Source organism: Pseudopipra pipra, chromosome 16, assembly GCF_036250125.1.
Source record: "Pseudopipra pipra isolate bDixPip1 chromosome 16, bDixPip1.hap1, whole genome shotgun sequence".
Classification (NCBI taxonomy): Eukaryota; Metazoa; Chordata; class Aves; order Passeriformes; family Pipridae; genus Pseudopipra; species Pseudopipra pipra.
The window spans coordinates 15,213,737-15,227,561 of NC_087564.1; the positions used below are offsets into that span (position 1 = coordinate 15,213,737).

A 13,825-nucleotide genomic window follows, 5' to 3' on the forward strand; every position below is an offset into this window, starting at 1 on the left:
GAATCCTGAGACACTGAGGCAGTTGAATGGACTTTGGAAACAAAAGGCCAGTCCCCCATGCTCAGTGCAGTTGTTCTCATCTCTTTGCCCCTGGAGTTGGACACGGAGGCCAAGAACTGACACCAGGCAAGTCAGAGACGGCAAGGATGAGAAGTTGGGCTTTTTCCTGTCTGCAGGAAGGCCATCACCTCCTTCGGGAATGACCCACCACGCGGACAACCCTTGCCCCGAGCCCAGCGTGCCGATCCCCGCGCTCTCCTCACCGAGGAGATGCCGAGGCCGGATCCGGCCGGACACGCCGGTCCCAGGGCAAGCTTGATCCATCCCAGCATCCCTTGCCGTCCCCGGCATCCCTCCCGCCGCTCGTTAGCTGTAATTAATGGGGGTTTCCGTGCCAGCTGCGGGGGGTGCCCGCAGTGTGCAGCTGTGGCTCCGGGAGCTGCCCATCTGCGCCCGCCCGGCGCGGCCCCGCAGCTGCGGCGCCTGGTACCGGCACCCCCGGCCCGGGGCATTCATCACCGGGAGCCTGGGTGAGGAAGCTTGGCAGGGAAAAGGAGGATGGGGAGCCACGGGAGGCAGGTCTCGAAAGTCCCCTGCGCCAGCGGGGTCGTATCCGCAGGCTCCGGGCAGGATGTGCCCCTGGGGTCCCGCGGGGGATGGATGGAGCGGTGCCAAGGTGCCTGCGCTGAGCAGGAGGAATGAGCCGGGCTCCAGGGCCAGCTCTGACCCCAGGGGTGGGGAGGTGCCAAGGACATGCCTTCCCAGGAGAGTGGGGAGGGGGAGTGAGCGTTTAAATCAGCGATGGGTTATGTTAGGGGGTGAGGGAGGGGGAATTCTCGGTGCCCTCGTGGAGGGAGGCCCTTCCTTACTGCCTTCCCCTGGTCTGTAGACCCGTGGAGGAGCTGGACTGGATGATCCCCATGGGTCCCTTCCAACTCAGGGTGTTCTATGATTCTATAATTCCATGATCTGGGCTAAAGGCAAATGACAGGAGAGACCAAACTGTGGGAGTTGAGCCCTTTGGGTACTTCAGGGTGTCCAACCCCACTGACTCTGGTTCCATGAAGTCCTGCCGAGGGCTCTGACCCGCTGTCCCCCTTGTCTCTCCTGCAGCAGCTGAAGGTCCCCACCATGGTCACCACAGCAGCGCAGAATGGCCTTGGAGCCAGGGAATCAGGCATGAGGAACAGGGAGTGACCACCCCAACACCCCACCCACGGGTCCCTGGGCACGGATGCCACCACCAGAACCATCAGTGGAGACAGCTTTGCTCCTGCACCATCGGACATGGTCACCTGCCCAGCAGAGAGAGGTGAGAGCCGTGGGGGACGGGGGACAACGGTGCCCACACGGAGTGACTCAGCTCGGTCCCACCACGCACATCCCGAGTGGTTCTCCCTGTGGGATGCCCCGTCTTTCCTGTTTACTTGTCCTGCTGGGAATAGAACAATAAATAATTTATCACCGATCGGTTGGCGCGGGGCCGACCTGTCAGTGCAGTTGATTTTCCCTGGCCAAGTGTCAGGGCAAAAGGCCAGGAACGCCGGGCAGGGGAACAGGCACCGCCACAATTATAAGATTAACACCTTGTTTGGTGGTCACACACTGTCAAGTGGTAAAAGATTGCTCCGGTTGGGCTCTATAGAGCATCGCTCACAAATTACCTTATTAAGCAGGATCTTGCTCCTGGTGGCTCCTGCACCTGTGTCCTCAGATATTCCCATTCATGGTGGAGAGGAGGCCAACACTCGGCCGGGGCTGCGCAGCTGCGGGAGCATTATTCCCTCTTACCATATTTGCATATCAATGAGCCCCTGATTAATATTTAAAGAGCCAGCTGTCCGAGCCACCTAGGAAAGAAAAAAAGCTCTGTGAGGTTTTTTATTTATTTAATTTTTTTCTTTTAGGGACAACACTCGCCGCCCTTTATGGAGCGCGCTTCATTTTTAAACCCCCCTAATCTTTTATTTGAAATTAAGAAAAAAAAAAAAAGTCAGGGAGAAAAATATGAAGAACCATTAAGGAGCGATCAGTGAAGGAGTTGTGCTGCTCTCAATGCTCCTCAGTCCTTTTGTGCCGCCGGCGCAGCTGCACCGAGCAGGTTTTTGGGGGCAGGATCCCGACGGGCGCCCATGGGAACGGGATCTGGGAGCGCGAGGCCTGGGAAGAGGGATGGATTTCCACACTCCCAGCTTTCCCCAGCTCCTGTCACGGAGCCGTGGCTGGTGCCGATGTCCCGGGGGTGGAATGAGCGGTGTTGTCCACGGTGAGGGATGCTGGTGGTGACCCAGCAGGAGCAAGACACAGAGTCTTGGCTCCAGGGGGCTGATCAATTGAAATGCCATCAAAAAACTGGGAATTGCTATTTTCCGTGCCTCCCCGGCGCTGTTAATCGCCCAGAGGTTTTGTTTCCAGCCCTAAAAGCTGTCATTTTAGAGGACCATTCTCTTGCCCTTTTTTCTCCTGGAGCATTTGTCAATAATCCTCGGACAGCGGCAGCTTTGTTATCCCAACTAATTGGAGTCAAGTAGGGCTGCGAGAAAAGATCGCTCCCGACAGAGCCCTGGGAAAAACCCTGCAGAAGGATTTTAATTTTCAATAAAATATGCAGATAAGTAGAAATTACCAGTGGGGAAGGGGGGCTCTGTGGATAATGGGGCTGCTCAGAGGACGGCGGCTCGAGGGGCTTAATGAGCGCTCGAGCTCTGCGGGACGGGGGGCTCGGATCTGTCCCCCCCCACCTGCACTTCCCAGGGTCTGATAGGTACTTCTGGGGGCAGTGGAGGTGAGGGAGCTGTTTGTCTGTCTGGTCGTGCTGAGCTGCAGCTGGTGGGGAAATATTTCAGGTCGTGTTTTGTTGTATTTATACACGAGTGTAGGAAATCCGGGCATCCCTCCACAGTGGGGTTGGGATTGCTGTGAGATGCTGTGGCTCTCAGGAGGCCAAGGATGGACTTGGACCTTCTCAGCCTGTGGCACTGTCCCAGCCTGAGCCTGGTGGATGTGGATTTTGGCTGGGATGCTCCAGGCAGGGATGTGTTTGTGCCATCTGCCCATGGCTGTGCTTTGCCTGGCTGGTGGAAGATGGTCCCTTCTGCTGGTGGGGAACCAACCACCCAGCTGGGAGCAGAAATAAAAGTGCCTCCAGCTTCACTGGCTGCTGGATTTTCTGGATTTTTGGGCTGGAATTGCCCAAAAAGCCTCTCCAGGTCCTGCTGCTGGATGCACTGGGAGCAGGGTCAGGTGCACCAAGGGATGACCTTTGCAAATGGGTTTTCAGAAAAGGATGGGATAAAATATCTCCCAGCGAGGGGCTGTCCAGCCCCTCCTGCAGCAGAGGGCATTCCCACAGGAATTTGCCCAGGGCCAGGGGTGGGAAGAACTGCTCCCACCCACAACCCTGGCTGGTCTCCCTGCAAGAGGTCGAGGGCTGGAGGGATTCATGGGCTGGCAGGGAAGGAGGTGCCAGCACAGGGCAGACACTGCACGTGCTGCCTGCAGGGTCTTGGTGCTGTCTCCATGCACAGCAGGTCGGTCCCACCTTTCCCAGCAACTCAAAGCACTTCCAGGAGGATTTTTTGGGACGTCTTTGCTGACTGTGCCCCATCCCACTGCCACGTGCCATCCCCTGGGAGCAGAGGGGCGGGAGCTGTCCGAGGCCACCGAGGAGGTGCAGGCAGTTTCCCGAGGGCAGGATGGAGCTGGATGACCCCACAGCAGCCCCCCCTGAGCCCCCAGCCCCTTGGGGAGGGACAGCTGAGCCATCACCTGTCGGAGCTCAGACACTGCAGCTGCGCCTGCTTTGAACCCTCCGGATTAGGCAGTGGAGAGGGCCATGAGAGCACTTGTGCTCCACGTGCCAGGGCCTTCCTCTTCCTCCTCCTCCTCCTCCTTCTCCTCCTCCTCCTGGTGCTCCACCAGCCCCGCAGCCTTCCTGACCCAACTGCTCTGGGCTGCACCAGGCACAGCAGGGATGGAGGTGGGAACAACCTCTGGGTGAGGGTCAAAGCACCTTCGGCCCTTGGGACACCAGATGAAGGTCTGCTGAGCTTTATATATTTTATTATCCAAAACAGGTAAAGCCATAGGAAAATAAATAGGTAAAATCATAGGAAAATAAATAGGTGAAATCATAGGAAATCCCAGGGGGGAATAGGATCCAACGTTTTTTAATTTTGGGAGAGCCAGAATCTGCATGAGGACACAGCCCAGAGCCCAACTGCTGGGTTTTTTCCCACTTTTCCCACTATGTTCCCTAATTCCCACTGTAGCCCTCCCAGGAGAGGAGCTGGGATGGTGGGACATCGTTAGCAGGTGGGTGACACCCCCAGCTTGGCAGATGTCCCTTCTGTGGGGTGACCAGCGTGAGCTCCTCTTACCTCTGTTACCTCCTGTCTTCTGGAGCTTTTGCATCTCCAGCTGGGGTGTGGTGGGTCTCCTAGTTTGGAAAGGGTGTTCCCAGTTTGGGAAGGGTGTCCCCAGTTTGGGTAGGCACTGTTCTGTGCTGTCCCTTTGGTGGTGACAGCAGAGTGGGGCTCGTGGTGGGTGGCTGTGACGTGTGGGTGGCTCCGTCTGCCATCACGACATATGTTGGGATGATACTTCTGGCGCAGTGGGTGATGGATTGATGTTCCCAGCTCAGTGGGTGATGGACTGATGTTCCCAGCTCAGTGGGTGATGGATTGATGTTCCCAGCTCAGTGGGTGATGGACTGATGTTCCTAGCTCAGTGGGTGATGGATGGGGACATTGTAGGGTCATTCTCTGCTCTGTGGTTTAGTGGGCTGGTGGTATTTGGCCAAAAGTTGGACTTGACAATCTTGGAGGTTTTTTCCATGGTTCTGTGATTCCATGATTGAGTGGCCAGATCCTCCAAGCACCACCCCCATCCCTCCTTACACACATGTGACACCTCTCTCCTCTCACCTCTGTTTTCTCTGGTTTTCTCAATCCCACATCCAAACCCACAGAGACAGACAGGCCCATCCCATGGTTTTCCAGTGGCAGCCAAACTGTCCCCATGCCCTCACCGAGCTCATCACCTGGGCAGGACCAGGACCAAGGCTTGGCCTCAGTCCCCAGGGAGTGCAGGATTTGCCCTGTGCTTTTAAAAGCAGAGAGGGAACGGTTTGGGGTTATTTTTGTAAAAACAAAGCTTTCTCCCTGTACTTTTTAACTCTCCCAGTTCCCCAGTCTGCTCCCCACGCTCCTTTTCGGGCTGTTTTAACAGCCAGGGTGTAACATTAAGGTGATTTACAGCATCCCAGGAGTGGAAGGGCAGAGACTTGGGCGTTTTTTTCCCCTTTTCCTCAGGTGAAAGAAAACCTCAATGTTACCTCAGGAGCCGTTGCAGCGACCGCTCCGTCAGCCCTTGATTTACAGGCTCAAATTTACGAGTTCAAAATTATTCTTGCACTCACAGATCTCTTTTCTCCCTCGGCCGTTTTAGTGCTTGTGAAAGGTGAGGGGTTTGACAGCTCCTGGAAACAAAAGCTTTTAATATCCCCCAGAGTGAGGCTCTCCCAGGCAAAGGAGAGAGATGCCAGCAGGGTTTTCCCTCCCTGCTGCAGATTTTACTCACTCCAGGCTGGTCTTAACCAGACAGAGCAGAAAGTTTTGCTTGAGTTAAGCCAGGACTAATTAGCAAAGCCTGTTTTCTTGGTGCCTGTGGAGTCCCCTGGGATTATCCCTGGTGGCTGGAGCAGTGCTGGGCTGGAGGCTGAGGCAGATGTTGAGGTTGCCCATCACTCCCGTGATGTTTTCAGACCCTTCTCAAATTTTTTTGGACACCTCCAGGCTTTCTGTCGGAACACAAGGCTGTGGGTCACCCTCTGGGTTTATTTTTAATCCCTTTAGTGAGGCCCCTCCCCTCCTCCAGCCCCCAGTGACACCAACATTTTGGGTCTAAACTAAACTGGCAGCGGCCTTTAAAATATAACATGCATGAAATGCCAGGAGTAAAACAGCTCCTCTTTAAAGCACATGTCATGCAGTGGCTTAGGGAGCTGGGGGATTAAACCTTCATGGAACTTGGGAAGCGATGCCAGAGCCCCTGCTGCACTTCATTAAAGCACATTTTTGACACAGTTTGCCTTATTCAATAACAATTTAGTTGACCAAGAACCCAATGGGAAGGGACAGGCAACTGTGTAGAATTTTGTTGTGGTTTCATTTTCAGCATTTCTTCATGTCACTTTGCCAGCTGTGCCCTGTCAGGGATGGCTGAACCCTGCAGGATTCGTGTGTGTATCCCAAAAAATAACTGAGATGGAGTCGGGGTCAGGATGGTGCTCCCACAGGGACGTCGAGGGTCACCTCTGTGCCCACCTCCCCATCAGCTTCTCTGCCCAACCCACAGCCCCACTGGCTCCAGTTGCACCAGGAGTTTAGGTTGGATATTAGGGAAGATTTCCTCATGGAAAGGGCTGCCCAGCCCTGGCACAGCTGGAGGAATTTAAAAGCCGTGTGGATGTGGCACTTGGGGACGTGGGTTAGTGGTGGCTTTGGCAATGCTGGGGGAATGGCTGGGCTTGATGATTCCAGAGATCTTTTCCAACCTAAATGATCCCATGATTCTATGATTCATGATTCCTAAAACCTTACTCTGGCCACTTGTGGACGGGGTGAATCTCAATTTGTCAACTCAGCTTGAAAACCCAACTCCATCTTTGGTTTCTCCTCCATCCCCACCTGTTGGTGGTTATTTGTCCACCAAAACCACTGGACTAATGGGATGCTCAGGATCCAGCCAAACCCTCCTGTTCTCCACCTACACCCCCCTCATCCCACAGAGCTCTCCTGGCTGGGGGCTGGGTGGGCTGGGGGGCAGGACAGAGTTGTGGGTCCCACAGAGACGTCAGGGATGCTCCTGGGGTCAAGTGAGAGCAGGAGGGGTCCCAGGGGAGCCCGGCAGCCCGGCCCCAGCACGGCTCCACCATGTGCATCTCCTCCAGGGGCAGCAGCCAACCTTCCCTGGTGTGTCCCGTTCCCTGGTGTGTCCTGTTCCCTGTGTGTCCCATTCCCTGTGTGTCCCGTTCCCTGGTGTGTCCCATTCCCTGTGTGTCCCGTTCCCTGGTGTGTCCCATTCCCTGTGTGTCCCGTTCCCTGCTGTGTCCCGTTCCCTGGTGTGTCCCGTTCCCTGCTGTGTCCCATTCCCTGGTGTGTCCCATTCCCTGTGTGTCCCGTTCCCTGCTGTGTCCCGTTCCCTGGTGTGTCCCGTTCCCTGCTGTGTCCCATTCCCTGTGTGTCCCGTTCCCTGGTGTGTCCCGTTCGTTCTCTGGTGTGTCCCATTCCCTGTGTGTCCCGTTCCCTGGTGTGTCCCATTCCCTGGTGTGTCCCATTCCCTGTGTGTCCCGTTCCCTGGTGTGTCCCATTCCCTGGTGTGTCCCATTCCCTGGTGTGTCCCATTCCCTGGTGTGTCCCGCTTCCCTGGATATCCAAGGCACTCGCACAAACAAAACAAAGGAGCTCCGTCTCTCTGGAGACACGTCCCAAACACAGAGCCAGGCCAGGCCAGGATGGGGCTGGATGCACTGAATCACTCAACCAGCTGGAGCTGAAGCCATTTGGGTCGAACATTCACACTGGCCCCCGGCCACCACCTTATCTTGCCTTTCCTTTGCTCTACCTCAGCTCAACCTCTGCCTTGCAGTTGCTTTCAGATGAAGTTTTTGGGCTTGGTGGTGGCACCTGCTCACTCAGAGTCACCTCAGGAATCCGCTGGGTTGGGTTTATTCCTATTTATTATGATGTCATTTTTTATTCCTGGCTAATTTTTATTGCAGCTGAACACGGAGGACAGAAAACAGCATTAGCAGAGCTTTGCTGAGCTATTAATGTTCCCCGTGGGCGCAGAGGGAATTTAGACACTCAACAAGTGTATAAAGGGGGTCCATAAAACGTGCCTGGGCCGTTGCAGGGGGGGCAGCACCGAGGGGCTCGTGGGGGCTGCCCACCTCCATGTGCGGGCGAGGGCTCAGAGCAGCTCCGGCTTAGCAAGGCCGGGCCCAAGGGACCTTCCTGCAGGATGACATCAGTAGCATGAGGATGCTGAGTGTACTGTCTGGGAATCTCGGAGACGAGGGGATTTTTTTTATTTTTTTTTTCCTGTGAGATTATGTGTGTGATAAAATATGTCCTGGGGCTGCCTGCAGGAAGGGATGTGCTACAAAAGCCACGGCGCCTGGTTTTCCAGTACCTGGGAATTGGGAACCTCGGGTGCTGAGGCGGCTTTGGGGCTAGGTTAGGGCTTCTCCATGTCCCTGCCCACTTGGTACCTGGGCTTGCTGTGGGTAGGGACCCCTGGCAGGGACGGGGGGGTGCTTTCTTCTGCCAAATAGGGTTAGAACTGCCCCACTCGTGTTCCCTGAATCCCTGTGCTCTTCTCCAGGGATGTGCTGAAGGTGCTGTGCCCTCCTGGGGGTCCTGCACCCTCAGGGACTGGCCCATGGCTCTGGCAGGGGCTGGGGTGCCATGGGGAGGCTTGGCTGGTTCTACAGATGGGTTCCACTGTGAGGATCCTCGGGACCATAAGAAGTTCCTCCAGAGGGACTTTATCCATGTTGTCCCTTTCTCCTTGTCCCTGCTCCTACTGTTTGGGTGTTGCTTTGAGCAGCTCTGGGATGCAGCTTTGTATGGCAACAAAACCTGGCATTTCCAAGCATTCCTGACAGGGGATTATACTCCAAAAGGGAGAATGAGGTGGGAGAGGGAGCAGAGGGGATGCAGCCGGGAGCCTTCCCAGTGCTGTGGGAGAATGTGGAGCTCAGTCTCCAAGGACTGAGGGAGTGAGCCCGAGTCCAGTGGGGATGGGTGAGGGCTGGAGGTGGAAGGAGAGGACTTTGCTGTTCAGCTCTGCTCTGGTTCTGGTGTGCAAAGCAGGAAGAAAAGGGGGGGGAAGAGATCAGGACAGGAACTTTCCCCGTGGGGACAACCTGCCCTGCACAGACGTTCGCCCGCGGGCTGGGGGGAGGCAAAGAGGATCCGGTTCCTAAACTGGAAAATGGAGGCCTGGCCCTGGGCAGCTGGGGATTAGCTGGGGGGATGTGTGGAAGGAGGTGAAGCGTCGGTGGAGATCACAGGGACATAGTTGAGCCCCAGCCAGGCTGGGCAGACAGACTCCACCTCTGAAAGAACCGCAGCGTGTCGCGCTTGGCAGCGCCGCTCCCGCTGGCAGCCCCTCCAACTGGCTCCAAGTGAGCTCCTTGGAGCAGCCAGAGGAACCTCTGGACCCAGGATGGGACAAGAGGAAGGAGCAGGACCCCCATCATTTTTGGTGTGGGCGTTGGGTCTGTCCTGCAAGGGCAGGAGCACCTGAACGGGTGGGAGAAGGGACTGAGCTGAGCATCACCCTCACCCCTGGGGCAGAGTTCAAGGAGACCCAAATCATGGCCCTTCCTCTCTTCAGAGGGCATTTCAGGATGGAGGAGGGAAACTGGGACAGTTTGCCCAGTTCCCAAACCAGCCTTGGTGCCCACTGAGCTTGCCCAAGGATTTTGGCTGCTGGGAAGGGATGCTCAGAGGGACTGGTTTTTCCAACCAGCTGAGCCCAGGGTGTGCTGAGCAGTGAACCTTCTTTACACTCCCCCCCCCCCCCTATTTACTCTGATTCACCATTTTATCCAAAACAAGAGAAATTTTAATATGGGGAAAAAGCAGAATTCTAACATCAGTGAGAATCTTTAGTAAATCAGTCAGATCCCCCATCATCCCCCAGCACAGAGGAGGCTGGAGCTGCTCCAAAACTCCAGTTTTAACCAAAAGAAGCTAAAAAGAAACAAACAAAACCACCAAAAAAACACTTGGCCGTGGTTTTTGTCGCCCCTTCCCCCTCCTTTTTGATCGTCTCTGTCTTGTACTACCCTGGTCTAGGCAGATAACCGAGGATCTCACCCAGCTTTTCAAAGTAGCTGGAGGAAGAAAGCAGCCTTTGTGAGGGGCTTTCTGAAGGTCTCTGTTCTGGGAAGGTTGGAAATAGCACAAAAACATCCTTTCTCACTATATTGTGTCGCTTCCAGCTCTAAGCTCCACCACGACCCAGATGTTTAGATGCTGATGCTGAAAAGGAAAATAAGAGCCATGGGGAGAAAGCCAGGAGAGGGGGGGATCTGGGTGGAACTGGCTTCCAGAAACCTGCACTGCTTTGGTACAGTGTCTTTAGTTTAGAAACAGGGAAGAGAACTAGAGAAGACTCAGAGATTGTGAATTAATATCTTAATTGGTACAATGATGACCAACTGCCCATCTCCTTATCTTCAACCCTATAGTTTAATTTTAAGACAATGTGTTCAGCCTTAAATATGTTGAGGATTTGGTGCTATCAAGCATTTTTGCTGGTTTTTGATCCCATTTTCCCTTTTTCGCTGCATTGCTCCCAAGTTTTCCCAGTCTTTGGACAATTATTGGTGTGGGTTTATTGCTCTGCTTTTAAAATTGTCATTATCCAGGAGGAGGAGGAGGGACCTCCTCGGGTGGCTGTATGGAATAACTCTGTTCTTACCTAATTGATTGGACAAGGGAAGTTAAGTGTGAAACCCTTCCTTATTGTCCGTGTCCTCTCTCTAATTATCCCAGCTCGGCAAGAACATCCCAAATGTGCAGGACAGGCCCTCTCTGCTTGTTCTGCCTCAGCAGGAATTTCTCCAAACCTCCAGGCTGCTAATCCAGCCCTTCCAGAGGGGTCTGGGCGCGGGATTTTGCAGGCAGACAGAGCCGAGCTGATGTGGGAAGGGGGTGACCCCCACCCCCTCCCATCCTGTGTCTGTGTCTGTCCAGCTGCTGGGACGTGTGTCCAGCTGGATTTTGTGCTGGGATCAGACCGAGTGCACCCAGATGTTGGTGGGGGAGGAGGCTGTGGCACCGCTGTCCCCCCATCCCGACAGCTGCCCTGGGCACAGGGGTGTTGGGGAGAGGGGGGCAAGGCACCATCTCCCACCCATCCTGAACCCACTGCTGCCAGAGCACAGGTTGTCCTGGCCAAGGCCTGGAGCAGGAGGTGGGAGCTGAACTCATCCCTGCTCTGGCAGAGGAGCCAGACGAGCTGCTCCGGCGCTGATTCCTTGGAGCTGAGCTCCCACGCCTGGCCCCGCGCTCGGCCCGGGGTCCTGCGGCCACCTCTGCAGAGGGGAGAGGGGACATTCCCATCCTACGCTCTCCTGCCTTCTCGGAGAGATCAGGACAGAGATTGGGGTGGTTGAAAAGCAGAGCCTGGAGCCTGCAGAGCTTGGGAGCTGGAGCGACAAGGCTGATGAAAGTCTGCTGTGGCAGCAACCAGATGGGGCCGGCTGGGAGCAGGAGCTGGGGCTGGACACCGGGAAGGTGTCCTGGGAGGGTCCCCGGGCACCTGCGCGGGGTGACAGGCACGTCCCTGGGAGGGGGTTATTGCAGGGACGGGCTGTGGGTCCCTGGTTCCAGGACCATCCCACTGCCCGGCTGCTCCACAGGCTGCGGGCTCTGTGTGGGTGCCGGGGCTCAGCTGCCCCAGGCAGGACACCCCCACTTTGGGGCTTTGGGGACACGTCTGTGCCCGTGTTTGCTGCAGGTCCCTCACCGTCACACTGTCCCCGAGCTCCCTCAGTGCCACCCCCGCTTCTCCGGGCTGGAGACCCGCACGGTTCCTCCCCATCCCACCCGCACTCCCTGCCTCCCTCCCTCCCTGCCTCCCTTTTCCCTGCTCGTGCCTAATTCAATTTGCTGCTCCCCGAACAGCTCCCCATAGCTTGACCATTAACAAATGGACTTGGCCGGAGGCCTGGGCGACCATTTGGATGCTGAAGCTGCTGCCAGGCGGGCCCGGGCACCCGCGAGCCGGCGGCACTGCCAGCACCCCGCGCTGGCATCCCGGAGAGCTGCCAAATCCCGGCGGGGCCGCTGCCAGCTCCGGGAGAAAGGGGCGAGGGAGCCGCACACAAAGAGGGGTTTATAGCCCGGCCGGGCACCTGACACGGGGAGGAGGGAGGGCTGAGACGTGCTTAGCCCCGATAATCCTCGGGTTGAGTTTAATATATTATTTTATTTTTTTTTTAATCAAAAGCGCAGCAACAGCTGGGGCTGAGGCTTTCCAGGAGATGAACTCATGAACAACTGTTCAAAATAACTTTATTCGTGCTGCTATTAGATCAGTGCACTGGGGAGCCACCAATTATTTGTGATTACTCGAGGCAGATAAGGCTGGGGCAGAGCCCAGAACTGTGAGGGATCGAGGGCACCTCGTGGTTTGGATGTTTTAGGTGGGCAGGTCACGGGCACCCAGCACCCACGGGAGCCCCTGGCACCCATGGGAACCCCCAGCACCCATGGGAACCCCCAGCACCATCCAAGCTCCCCCCATGGTGCTCAGGGATCATCCTGGGGGAAGCACAGCTGGGGGGTTGCAGGTGGGCAACACGTGGACGTGCAGGAGGCTCTCGGGATGAAGGGATGTTTGCAGGCAGATCTGTGCCATTTCAGCCTAAAAACCAATTAGCAGTGGTGCTGCAGGGCTAATTAGCCTGTCCAAAGCTGGTCTGTCCATCTCTTTCATGAACCCCAGAGCCAGCACAGCATCAGCTCAGGGAAAGCTGTGGGATTTGGGGCAGGACAGGTCCCTACCCAGGGATGCCCACCCCGGGGTCTGAGCAGGGCAGTGCCCACCCACTCACCCTGACCCCATCCCACAGACCAACCTTAAACCCCTCAGCCAGCTGAGGCCAGTGCTGGGCATTTTCCCTTTCCAACATGACATCAGGCACAAACCTGAGCACGGGCCGTGTTTGCCAGCAGGAAAATCTCCCAAGGGAACCAAAGGTGGAAGCTAAACCATGAAAAACTGGGCTGCAGGGCCCAGGCTGCTCTGGCCAGCAGACAGACTGCATGAGCTAATAGGTCTTTTCCATTTCTTGCTCCTGTGATTCAAGAAGTCTCGTCACCGGGGAGTTTTTAAAAATAGCCCTGGATGAAACAGAAGACGGGGGATGAGGGACCAGGCCTGCCTTGGCTGGGAGGCAGCTCGGGCTAACAGGACTTTTCCATCGGGCTGTTCCATGATTAATCGAGACAAGAAAAGAAAAAGAAGAAGGAAATTGATAAACACAATGGTAATTCCATCCAGGGCTTGCCTTAGTCAGGTTATTAGAATCCTGACATCATGTCTTGAAAAGAGGACTGGAAATAAATCTCTGGGAGATAAGATCTGCTGGCTGGGGGCGGGGAGGTGCACCAGGCTGATGGGGCCATCTTGGGGGTCCCCTCCCCAAAAAGCTGTTTCTCCCACTTTTGCTGGGTCTCAAACCAGCAACAGGAACATGTGGCTTCCATGGAAACCTAACACCTTCTTCTGCCTGCACTCCTCGGCTCGTCCTGCTAAAATCACCCTCCACACCCCAACGAAAGCATTCCTGAAGGAATCTCCAGGTGGGTGGGAAGTTCGTTTCCTGTGGTCATTTAATCAGAGCAAACACTGGGAAGTTTGGGATTGGCTCCAGCAGCGGGGGTGTGCAGTGTGTGGGTAGCTGTGGTCTCCTGAGGGATGCTCCACACAGAGTCTGTGTGGGAGCAGCTCCTCACCCACAGCATGAGCTCTCCCGGGAGACCTCGGATCTGGAGCAGGCTGAGCTGGAGCTATTCCCAGTGTCCTCACACTCCAGAGGTGCAGCTCAGGTGAGATGGGATGTCTTGTGATCCAAATCAGGAATTTTTCTGTCCCTTTGGCCTTTGTGGCTAATTCTGGGGGTGGGAGAGAGGAGGAATGTCTCAGCCCACAGACCCTCTCCAGCCTCACTGGGAACTCGGGAATCGCCATTTCCAGGAGGCAAATGAAATATTCCCCCTTTTTTCCCCTGAATGTCTCC

General features: G+C 55.7%; 1 protein-coding gene across 1 annotated transcript in view; it reads left to right on the forward strand.

Moving 5' to 3' along the window:
• The first annotated feature begins 6,461 nt into the window (after positions 1-6,461).
• LOC135423294 (keratin-associated protein 10-11-like) overlaps positions 6,462-13,825 on the forward strand; it is a 30,332-nt gene continuing 22,968 nt past the window's right edge. The window contains exon 1 of the mRNA XM_064673384.1: positions 6,462-13,388. Coding sequence (XP_064529454.1) covers positions 6,733-7,827 — 1,095 coding nt within the window. The 5' untranslated portion in view covers positions 6,462-6,732 and the 3' untranslated portion in view covers positions 7,828-13,388. The remainder of the gene's footprint in view (positions 13,389-13,825) is intronic.